This window comes from Drosophila grimshawi, unplaced genomic scaffold, assembly GCF_018153295.1.
Source record: "Drosophila grimshawi isolate 15287-2541.00 unplaced genomic scaffold, ASM1815329v1 contig_311, whole genome shotgun sequence".
NCBI lineage: Eukaryota > Metazoa > Arthropoda > Insecta > Diptera > Drosophilidae > Drosophila > Drosophila grimshawi.
The window spans coordinates 576,520-587,923 of record NW_025063098.1 but is presented as its reverse complement, the minus strand read 5'-3'; the positions used below and the strand labels follow the sequence as shown (position 1 = coordinate 587,923).

The 11,404-nt window shown below is 35.0% G+C and overlaps 1 protein-coding gene across 21 annotated transcripts in view; it reads left to right on the top strand.

Moving 5' to 3' along the window:
- Nucleotides 1-237: 237 nt before the first annotated feature.
- Nucleotides 238-11,404, top strand: part of LOC6563750 (casein kinase I) — a 39,412-nt gene continuing 28,245 nt past the window's right edge. For 4 of the 21 annotated variants that reach the window (XM_043214823.1, XM_001990726.3, XM_043214822.1 and 1 more), the window contains exons 1-2: nt 1,659-2,251; nt 2,370-2,609. In XM_043214823.1, the coding sequence (XP_043070758.1) occupies nt 2,584-2,609 (26 nt within the window). In that variant the 5' untranslated portion in view covers nt 1,659-2,251; nt 2,370-2,583. Of the gene's footprint in view, nt 599-1,443; nt 2,610-11,404 lie in introns of those variants that run through there. The other 17 variants (XM_032736798.2, XM_043214821.1, XM_032736796.2 and 14 more) reach the window with 8 other exon arrangements.

Sequence of the window (11,404 nt, the reverse complement as noted above, 5' to 3'; positions counted from 1 at the left end):
GAAAGGTTGGAAGATGGTTTGTAATATCAAAATTTTATTGTAAGAACATTTACAAGTGTGTCAACTCGTCTGGCAAACGATTGTAGAGTTTTAAGACAATTTTTTGTTAGTTCAAAACAAGTTGCCGGCTAATTAGTTGCAAATTTTGTGTTTGGTATTTTTGGTATAAATTGGTAAAGCACTTTTCTACCGTTTTGTCAACTAACTGGTATTTTCTCACTACTTCAAGACAGCCACATTGCGAATCAGTGTTCAATTTGTGCGTGTGTGTGTGTGCAAGGCAGGGGAAAAGTCGCTCCATTTTTCTCGTGCTATCTTGCGAATGCTTGGCTTTTGCAAAACAATTTAATGGAGAGTCGCATAAATGTGTTTGAAATAGTGTTTGCTCAAGAGTAACGAAAGCAAAAGCAGCAAACACAAAAGCGAGCAAAACCACGCCACAAAATACATTTGTATAAAAATCGCAATCCGACTGCAGAAATTGAAAAAGCGCTAGTGTGTGTGTGCGCGTGTAAATGTATTTGTGCGCGCGTGTGTGTGTGTGAGCAATGAAAAATGAGGCGTAGGTGAGAAATATGTGTGCAAAATTGTCGAAAAGGTAAAAAGAAACAAATGTTAAACCACTGAATTTAATTCTAAGACGTTCAATTACAAACGAAACCAAATGACGCGTTGGCAGTGAACAGAAATATGGCCAAATTCGAACAGTTAATTGTGCACCCTGTAAAACTAAAAAAAAACGAAACTTTTGCGTGCCGCAAAAGCATAAAAAAAAAGCAAATGAAATAAAAAAAAATCACGTACAAATTTAGTTTTCATTATGTGTGTGGCCTTCTGGTTTTCAAAAAAAAAAAAAGCATGAACCATTTTTGCCCTAGGTGCAAAAAGTATACGCACTAATTGGCCTAATTTTGATGAACTTCCTTCGCAACGGCGACTGCTGCTACTACTATTTTTCGTAGTGAACTTTTGTCAAGGGCAAGCTCAGAGGTTCAGTGCGCAAATTGTTGGTCGTTGCTTGCTTGCAATATTATTGTTTAACACATATTGTTAACAAACAAACCAATTTGCAGCAATTGTGCGCAACGGAGACAGGCAGGCACACGAAAATCAATGGGCAAAAATTGTATGTGAGACAGGCCCTCTCAGCTTTAAGTGTGACCGTTTCAGAGCAAGCAAATATACTACAAAATACTGTTCTGTAGCCACACCAAACTACATTTTGCACTATTCATTTTTTTTCTTTTTAATATTGTGTTAATTGAAACAATATAATATAGAAAATAAAAGTCTTTGTGGGAATCACGTAAAGTTAGCAATATTTTAGCGATCAGAAGAGGAAAAATCACATTTAGAATACAATTTGAATGAAGTTTGAAAAAAAAAAAATGAAATTAATGCAATGCTTGATTTGTTTGTTTGCTTATTTTGATACCTTTTCAGCAGCAGGGTCGGCCTTAAGGTGTAACAGTAACAAAACAGGCAACAGTGTTGCTGCAGCCTCGAGACAAAAAAGGCAGCACACCAATTGCATTCATTCAACGTGCGCGCGCCAAATACAAATACGAGCAGCTGATTTTGATGACCGGTTAAATTGTATTTGACTACACGATCCAACGATCCACAAATAATAATAATAACAATAATCATTCGAAATAGAAGAATTGTTGTTTGCTGCTCTGCGTGTGTGTGTGTGAATGTGTGTCACATTGGCGTAACATTAGCCAAATACGTCAAATCATACTTTACGAAAATTGTTTGAAATTTTGTGGGGGAAAAATGTGCAAAAGTGTGTTTGTTAAATTGTTAGCCAAAATTATTTGTTTACCTAGTACTAAATAGAACATAACTGCCTTTCTTCATCCAACAATATTACAATAAACAACAATAATAATATTTCGACAGACCGGACAAGCAAAACCAGCGCACAAGTTACAACAAATATAACTACTCTGAAACAAAAACAGTACCAAGGGAAATGCTCAAATTAAATACTTAAATGACAAGCGACAGCAGTAGCACATTAAACACCAATATCTACACCAACAACAACAAAAACAGCAACATCAATAATAATAACAATAACAAAATCCACAACAACAATCAAACACAAAGTGTAACCACTGTTAGTTAACAGCAGCCTAACAGACAAGTAGTGCAGAGGAGAGGCGGAGCAGAGGAGTGCAACAGTGGAAGCTGCTTGGCGTATGCATTGTGGACGCATGCGTGACGCAGCAGTCGCGGACGTTAAGTGAGTGTGTGTGTGTGTGTGCGAGTGTGTGTGTGTGTGTGTGAGTGCGCGCGTGAGTGTGTGTGTGTGTAGCAGCAACAACAACAAAAAAGTAAAGTCCCACACACACATTCAACAGTTTGTGAAGCAGCAGAGCAGCTAAATTTCGCATTTCAACTTCGACAACGTTTTTCGGATTCGGATCAATCTTATCAACAACCAACTATAGCCGTTGCTATTACTTTCATTTATTATCTTTCAAAATTCTGTGGAAAGTGATTGCGTTTTTCACTCAAAATTCGAGAGAGCCTGCCGAATATTTCTCACTAACCAGTATCAGCAACAACAACAACATGCAACGACGCGAGCGGCAAGCTAGGTGAGTATTGAATCAACCCCGAAATTTAAATGCATCCAACAAAACTCTTACAACAAATCCACACATATATTTTGAAGCATAACCATCAACAGAAGGGTTTGTCTTCATGACAGCTTTTCAGGCCTAAATTGTTTGTTGTTCGGTTCCTGCTCCCTTTTGAAAATTGTGTGCTATCACTAAGCAGACAATGTATTGTCCATGTATATTTATTTTTCATTGCTTATGGATATTTTGAGCCAACATTGAAAGGCGCTCTAAATAATTCAAAATCAACATCAGTCCCGAACCCAGTTAAATAAAGACTCCTAATCATCTCCACAAATATTCGATTGAACTTCGATTTCCGGCCTTTCCTTTTGCACCTGAGATTACCAAAAAAAAAGAAAACAAAAAAAACCCGTCCATTAATAAACGAAGCAACACTGCCAAGTGCGATGTGATCATGTGAAAGGTTCTCAAACTCTTGTTTCTTATCTAAAAAAAAAAACTTAAATAACGTTATAAAACGTTCATTATTATGATTTATAAATATGTTCTTTCAGTATGTATTGTGTTATCAGACTGCTGCTGCTGCTGAAAAATATACAAAATGTTTGCCGATTAGATAATTTAAGACAACAATAACAATAACAAACTTTGCGATGCCGAATATCGAATACTCTTAAATAATTATTTCTTTTAATTAGTTTACTTTTTTCTGTGATATTAAAATGTTATAAATATGAAAATGTTACAGATTAATTTAATGTTGTACAGCTATAAATTTAAGTTTTTAAATACTGGCAACAATAAAATTCAACAAGTTGGCAACACTGCAACTCAGCTTTCTTATGTGATTGGCAATTGTACAGCAGACATACTTAAATATGACTTCAAGAATATATATATATATATATATATATAGCAACTAGTGACGTCCAAGTTTCTTAGCACACATACATATACGTATTTATGTGTATTTATTTTACTCAATGCTAAATGTATTTGGCCCTAAAATAGAAACAAAAAAAGCCGCCATTGTGGTCACTTAGTAAAAATTGCCGATACCCACCTGTATGCTCTGAATATTCTACTATTTATAACTGTATATGTATATATGTGTGTGTGTGTGTGTATGTGTGAAAAGGAATCGATGCTCTCTTTTAGATTTCCTCTTTACGCTAAGAGTCGCAACTATTATTTGTGTGTATGTGTGTAATATGTGTATATATATTTATATATATGGCTTTTTGTTTTCATTTTGTTGTTCCGTTAACATTGTTATTTTTAGCAAATGGCATTTCTATTTAAACTTTTTTTGTATTTGATTATATTTCGGCACTATTTGGGGGAGCTTTTATATATCTATATCAACTTTTGTAATGCGATTTCTTGGCTGGCAGGCGACAGTCGCTCGAGGGCTGAATGAAATTTTAAAATGGATGCTAGCCTATTGTAAGGAAGCGGAAAGTTAAGTTACGCAAACACACACACACACACGCACATACAGATAGTGACATATACCTGTGTATGTATAGTCATTTCAGATATCGGCCTTCTGTCCTGTCTCCGCCTGTTTGTAGGCTGGCAAAGCAGTTGTTGTTATTTCAGTTACCTTCTGCCTTATTCTATTGACATTTCTAGGTTGTTATTTGTTGTCTGCCTGTTTGTCTGTGGTTTTATCTCTGATTACCATATTCATTCAGTGGCTGTGGCTGTTCTAAATGTTGCACCATAGCCTGTAGTTTCTTGCTTTTGGTTTTTAATGATGTTCTTTTGTTTTTGGGGCTTTCCCTTTGCGCCCGTAGACAGCAAGCAGTAATGTTTTTTTTCTCTATATTTTGTTGGCTTACGGGGGATTCATAAGTTAGCGAATACAATAGGACCTTGGGGAATAATTGTTTGTGTAGGTTTATGGCTTCAACTGTTAAGTGAGAATACAAATTAATTATGTATATATTTTCTAGCATAGCTGATATATATATTTACAATGCTAGCTATGCTAGATATATATATATATATATATATATATATATATATATATATATATATATATATATATATATATATATATATTCATGTTTGTATGTCCTCCCTTTGACATTGAATATTTCATATTTGAAAGCAGTCTGGTATCTTGGCGTTACCACATTATTGAATGTTAATACTAATTAAATTGTGAATAAAAATTGTAATTTTTCTACTGCATGTGGAAAACATTTCCTATTTTAGAGTTTGTTGTTTTTGTTTTATTATTTTTTTTTTTTATTAAAATGATTAATTGAATTAATTTGAATGCGAGTTTACTGCAGAAATACTTAGATACGAGGGTGAGCTTAAATCCCTCTATTAATATTGACACGCACTCTAAACCTATAATTAGCCAATTGCACTCAAATGGTGAAATCAATAAACTCTTACTAAATTAGCCTAATTAGATTTAGATAGATATGCAATGGTCACGTAAATAGCACAATGAACTCTCGCCCCAGCTTTACAAAGAGACACAAATCAAGTCCAGGCATTATAGCCAACGGACGAACCTCCTTAGAAAATCAAGAGTCAAAAATACTTGGAATATATTCTTGGCAAGTCGCTTACATTTTGTATTTTATTGCTATTGTGTAATTGATTTTACACTTTTAAAAAGTCGGAAAACAAAAAAAAATGGTTCTAATCACTGCTGCATTCGGTATTATTGCTATAGTTTAATTCCCAAAAAAAAAAATGAAAAGAAAATAAGAAAGTGTCACAGTACAAAGATCTTTAAGTTTCTACTTTTAAATCTATGATTTATCGTATTTTTACAAACAGCATTGCTGCACACTTCAGTAAAAACTCAATGCCATAAAATCAGATTTATGGTTAGTAAATCATACCATAGATTAATAGATAGATTATATATATTATAAATATAAGATTCCTATCTCAGTTATATAGTATATATGTAGAACTGTTTATATTCTGTTTATTATTAATATAATAGTTATAAGTGTATTACAGAGAGTATTGAATGAGTTGTTGATGTTATCGATTCGTATTCGACTTTATAAAACAACGACTTATTTCCTCGAAGCACCGACAACTTTACAACTTTAGGTACTCGGGGCTTTGACGACTTCTTATTGATGATCTTAACGCTGCGCTTCACGAACTCAGCTCCTTGTTCTGCTCTTCTTCTACGATTAATGCTAACACTGCTGTTAGATCTGTTAACCAGCGTTGCCACACATCAGCACTGTAATCCCACTGTAACTACTCGTTACATATATGTATATATATAGACAGTCATTCAAGTTTCATCAGAATGGGTTTTAAACTAACGGAGACGAACAGAGCTATGTCGAATCGGCTTGAGGAATATACTAATACCTATTTTGTGTGAATGTAATTACAAACTTTTGTACATCATTAATTATATTCAAAACCATTGCGATTAAGTAATTGCTGGCCAAGGGAATTCAATTTTGTATTGAATGCAAAGAATTTGTGTTGCATCGTGTTAACAGCTGTTGCATTCATTGTAAATAAGAACAACAATATCATCAAACGCCAACATTCAGCTGTGTAAACATTACATACAAACATACATACATACACATGTACAAATATGTCTACATCTGGGTCTCTAAAGTCTGTCGTGAATGATGTTCATAATTAAGTGATTAAATATTTGGATAGTGCGCATTTAAGTGATTTAACCTTCGATCAAAAGTTTATGAAATGCATATTTCATATATATGTATATGTATATATAATGCATATGTATGTATATGTATATGTATAAATATACTTGTAATTATCGGGGCTAAACTCGAGCGAGAGAGCGGGAGAGGCATCTGCGTCTGAGCCGACTTGGCTTGGACTTGAGATTGGGATTATTGAGCTCTGCTCCGCTCAGTCGCTGATATGTGGCGCATTTGACCTCAATTAGAGTAACAGAGAGAGAGAGAGAGAGCCAGCGAGATAGAGATAAAGAGAGTATCAGATAGATAATACTCGCTTTTGTGTGGGTTATTTGGTTGTTGCTCTTGGAACTAAACAAAAAAGTAACAGCAATTGATTAATTAAAATATAATTTATGCTTATTTGTTTTTCCAATATCAAACTCCAAAATAAAAATGCAGATTCACATAGCAATAAGAATTAATACTATTGAACAAAAGAAGAGGGAAACAAGAAAAACACTTTGGTGGAATAAATCAAGTGTGCGTCTCAAGTAAAGGATCGGTTGATTCTTCCTTTTGTGTATCCATTAAAAATGACTGAAATTATTCTTGAACTCAATTTTGGTTCTGCGTTGCTTTTTAGCTGGTAAATTATTTGCTGCAAGCACCACAAAAGTTCCAGCTGAGAATTGAAAAAAATAAAGCTAAAAGCGACGGAAAACTTGACCAACTTGTTAGCGCTTCTAATGACTCAACGTCAACTATCGCAGAAGAAGAAGAGGAATTAGAAGCAGTGCCAGACAGTGATAAAGATGACGACGACGACAGCCAAGACAAATAGAGCGACTGCAGCAAATGAAGGAAGGGGTGGGGTGGGGGTGGGGGGGGGGGGGTTGGCTGGAGTAGTTTTCAAACTTTTCACAAGTGCTCGGCGCGTATGCTTTGCACTTGAAATCTCGAGCAGCGAAACGCTGCTTGAAAGAGAATTGCCGCGAGAATGCAAGACTTATGGTTGCGTATGGACTTCAACTGTAAATGCATTTGTTTTATTTCATTTTATTTTTTATTGCCATAATGAGTGCCCCAATTGAAAACGCAAGCGAAGCAAAAGCAAATTCCGCAAATTATAATTGCAAATCTAATTAAATACTCACGATTTTGTATAAGGCAAAACAAGAAAGAATTTTTGACCGCTTTCACCAGCTTGCCATATGAGAAATAAAATATAATATTAGTCGCTATTTAATTGCACGAAAAACGTTTAAGCGCTTAAAATATGCAAAAAAAAATATATATATATATTTACAAATATGCACGAAATATTCATTGATTATTATATTATTGTTTGTACACAGAATCCTTTAGAAAAAAAAAAACAAATTTCTCAAAAAAATATTTTCTGTACAAAAAATTAGAAAATTAATAGCTGGTACAAATTGACTTCCATAATGTATTATATTTTTCAAGTGAACCAATTTTCGTTGCCTTGGAACAAGGGAGAAAAATAACACTATGCATCAGCTGATCGAAATAAACTTAATTTGGAAACTAAAAGTAATGAAAAATTATTTAATACATGCACAATTTAACGAAATAGGTTTGTCTTTAAGATAGGATATACTTAAAAATATATTTTTTTAAAATAAGTATTTCGCTCTGCTCTTAACCAAGCAAATTATTCAAATGATAAGAATTTATCTTACTCTCAGATCAAAATATAGATAATCATTATTATAAGAATATAAATTGCAATTTATATATAATTTAACTAGACACAATATTTGTGAATTAAGATAATACTAAACTCAAATTAATACAAATATTCAGCAAACAAACAATTAAAATGTCTTATCAGTAAGAGTGTTCATTTAGATTTTGCTATCGTTTGGAAATGAGTCCAGATCCTAAGATTTTATTTTTGTTTTTTTAGTTGGGATTGTGTGTTGTATGACATCTCTTTTGTGCTTACGCCGATTACGTTTGTCTTTCTGTTTATGTTTCTGTTTCTCACACCACAATATTCTGGATTACTCGATAAAGTTGATGATGCTGGCATAAATATTGATATTGACGTCTGTTACGTACGTAGACGTAGACGTTATCATTATGGGAATGTGTTCGCTTGCATAAGTGTTACGCACTGAGAGACTGACTGTCATCGCCGCTGGGCGTCCTCAAGCTGGCAGGCAAGCAGACAGGCAGCTGTCATTAATGAACTGCTTATATCTGTCAGTCACTTGACACTGCCATTTGCCGCTTGCCATTCACTGTGAAGTGCCTTCTGCTAAACTGCTTAAAGGATTCAGCTCTTCTCTTTCTCGCTCTCTCTTCTCTCTCTCTCTCTCTCTCTCGCTATCTCTCTTTCGATGTCGATGTCGCTGTCATGGACACGTAGCTTGATTTAAGAATGTGTGTGTGTGTGTTAGATGAAGATTAGCTACCTTTTTTTTGCGATTTAAAATCTGTTGTAGTGATAATTAAATATTTGTGAGTATTGTTTTACTTTATTCAATGAAATATATGTGAGTTTACCTTTTGATTATTATTTGATTGAAATTTAAAATAATGATATATCACTTATGTGTGCATACATAAAAGTTTGCATTTGTATTTGTTTCCATTACATACTTGTGTCATTAATCATCTCTTCAAATCGTTGTGTGAGTCACACTGTGTGATGCTTTCCTTGCTGGACATTGGACATTTTTTTTATTCTGTTTTCAAGCTTTCTCGTAGCTGTATGTGTGTGTGTGCTACTGCTTGTCTTGCTGGTCGTTAAATCCCATCGATTTGTTTGACAGGCTTTTTATTTTGCACCTTGCCTTTGCCCGGCCATTCGTCCGTCTCTCCATACATACACATGTGTACATGTATCGTCTGTCCTGTTCGCACACGTTGAGCTTTTGGCTTCAAGCATGACTGGCATCTAATTTAATTAGATGAAATTTTCACACTACTGGCTTTTCTCCGTTTGTCCCTTTCTCCCTCGTCTTGTTCTTGTTATTCTCCGACTTCTTGTGACGTCGTTGTTGATGATGCTTTTGCTGCTTTTATTTATGCATTCTTCCTCTTCCTGCACTCGCACGCTTTTCGTCACACATCTCTTGGCAACAAAGGTGTTTCTGTGAATTGAAGCAACACAATTTCCTATATACTACAAACACACAATCACACACACACTTACGCATACTAAACAGAAGCCACCCACTCAAGAGACAATCATCGTTTACTTAACAACAATTGATTTCTGCTCTTATGCACACTTTATTTAACTTTTTGCGCTTGCTACAAGCACTTGCTGCACTTTCTCTTTCTCTCTCTATCTCTCTCTCACTCATTTCTTATGCTTGGCATCATCTGGTACATCTATCCATATGTTTTAACTAATTATTAGCATCTGATGGCCTTAAGCTTTTCTTTCTGTTTTCTGGGCTGTTTCTGAGTGCACCCACGCACAACAATCTCACGCACTTTAAGAGGTATAGAAAAAGGGAGACGGGCAGCGAGTGGGAGAGCGAGATGGACGACATTGACAGCCGCCAACAGCTTAATGACGTCATTGGCGAATAATGTTTGATGGGTCACTCGGTGCGTTTTGTCGTTCCACATGATTCCACCAGTCCACCATTCCTCTATTCGCTTGCTCTACTACAAGAAGAAGAAGTCATGTGCTTGACGTTTTTTATTATTTCTTTGTGTTGTTATTTTGTGTGGACGCTTTTACATTCACATTCACATTTTTGTTTTTTTGCTAAATCCGCAATTTGTCCTTGTTTTTATGTGCCACAGCTGCTACCCACTGTTGGTCGGTCTGTCGCTCTGTCCGTCTGTCTGTTTTTGACCCCCTTTTTGCTACCGGCCGAGGTGGAGGCTTTCGTCAAGTTTTCATCACCATTTGAGTCGTCTGATTATTATTGAAGCCACTTTTCCTGCTGCCACACGCAACTTGCTTACTTGCGCACTGTGTGTGTGTGTGGGGCAGGTGGCAATCCTGCCACTATTACAGTTACTATTCTTGGGATAGCGCAAAATTTAGGTTATGGCCCCCACAACTACTTTCTCACAATGCTATAAAAAAATTACAAAAGTTGTATTTTATGTGTTGCATGTGTGTGTGTGTGTGCTTGTGTGTGTTGTGCTTTGGTTGGTTGGCAACAATGTGACACCGGCCCAGTTGTTTCTTTTCTTTTTTTGTTGCCAACAGAGAGATATGCCAAGTTTTTCATATACATATTTATATATTTAAATGTAGTAAATAATATATTTAATAAATACAAACCGCATCTTTATTTTAATCATATAAAAATAGATTAGTAACTTTTGTAAGTAAATATTATATACAGGGTATATCGGAGTCTAGCATTCCCCCACATATCTGAGTGTTTCACTATTGTTGTAATTTTCTCCGAATTGGCAGAATATCGATATCGATCAATCATCGAGCTTATTCGTAATCAATGATAAGCCAATGATATGAATTTCATTTATTATATGAGTTGCAAATGAAATAAAATCGTTTTTTAAATTGTATTTGAAAATGCAAAACTATATCCATTTATATTAAGGATGCATCAGATCAGAAAATTATTTAGATTTATTGTGAGCCAATTATTTATTACGATTTGTTTCTCTTTTTGGTAAACATTTCAATTTTGTTGCATTGCATTTTCCGTTTTCCATTTTCATAGGCACATGTGCAGCACAACAGCTGCAGCCAATGTTATTTACAGTAATTATCTCACGCGCGACGAGTATTTTTTTAACCTCTTATCGTTGTCGCCCAGTTGTAGATGTCGTTGACCCATGACTTGAACCAATTTTTATTTGATGATTATTCACATTAACAGCAGCTTACGGCTTAAACATTCAACTAATACAAATTAAAATTCATTTTTCTGAAAGGGTTAATGCCATTTATATATACACACACATATCTCTGTTATTGACGTCGCTGTTAAAAAAAAAAAAAAACTAACAGCAAACAGCTGGTAACATATCACAGTTATGTCTGTCTGTGCGACGAGGCCAAGGCACCTGCGCATGAGTCACTCAACTTCAACTTCAGTTGAAAGCTGCAAACACTCTAGTCACATTCAATTGTACTGTACAGATCTCGGCTGCCGGCTTTGCTTGCTTTACTTTGCTTGC